We start from the raw sequence: 356 nt of genomic DNA, 5'->3' as shown, positions 1-356 counted from the left end.
CTCTTGCAGAGCGGCTTGTCCTTCTTGGAGTAGAACGTCTTCCCTTCCAGGTTGGTCTGGCAGATCTGGGGAGGAAAGCGCAGGTGGCCAGGTCAGGGGGGCTGAGCCAGCCCCTGGCTCCCCCCACCACAGCCCAGGGCACAGATGCCAGGGAGCAGGAGGCTCAGAGCAGGGTCCTGAGCCACCAGCACAGAGCCAAGCGGGGAAAACCTCATGGCAGCGGGGACCCCACGCTGCTGGTGTACCCCATGCAGGGCATGACTGCCAGGGAGAGCCACGGCCCCCACCAGCAGCTGGGGAGGGAGGCACTTGGCTCACCGCACAGACGAAGCAAGTGTCGTGCCAGCTGAACCCCA

The 356-nt window shown here is 65.4% G+C and overlaps 1 protein-coding gene across 1 annotated transcript in view; it reads right to left on the bottom strand.

Annotated features, from left to right (window-relative positions):
- Nucleotides 1-7: 7 nt before the first annotated feature.
- LOC104531224 (PDZ and LIM domain protein 7) overlaps nt 8-356 on the bottom strand; it is a gene marked incomplete at both ends in the record, with an annotated part of 1,591 nt that continues 1,242 nt past the window's right edge. The window contains 2 exons of the mRNA XM_029086999.1: nt 8-65; nt 319-356. The exon at nt 319-356 is cut by the window's right edge and continues 34 nt beyond it. Of these exons, the coding sequence (XP_028942832.1) occupies nt 8-65; nt 319-356 (96 nt within the window). The remainder of the gene's footprint in view (nt 66-318) is intronic.

This window comes from Antrostomus carolinensis, unplaced genomic scaffold (assembly GCF_000700745.2).
Source record: "Antrostomus carolinensis isolate BGI_N321 unplaced genomic scaffold, ASM70074v2 scaffold42559, whole genome shotgun sequence".
NCBI lineage: Eukaryota > Metazoa > Chordata > Aves > Caprimulgiformes > Caprimulgidae > Antrostomus > Antrostomus carolinensis.
Note: the sequence above shows the minus strand (reverse complement) of the source record. Positions and strands in the feature narration are given on the sequence as shown.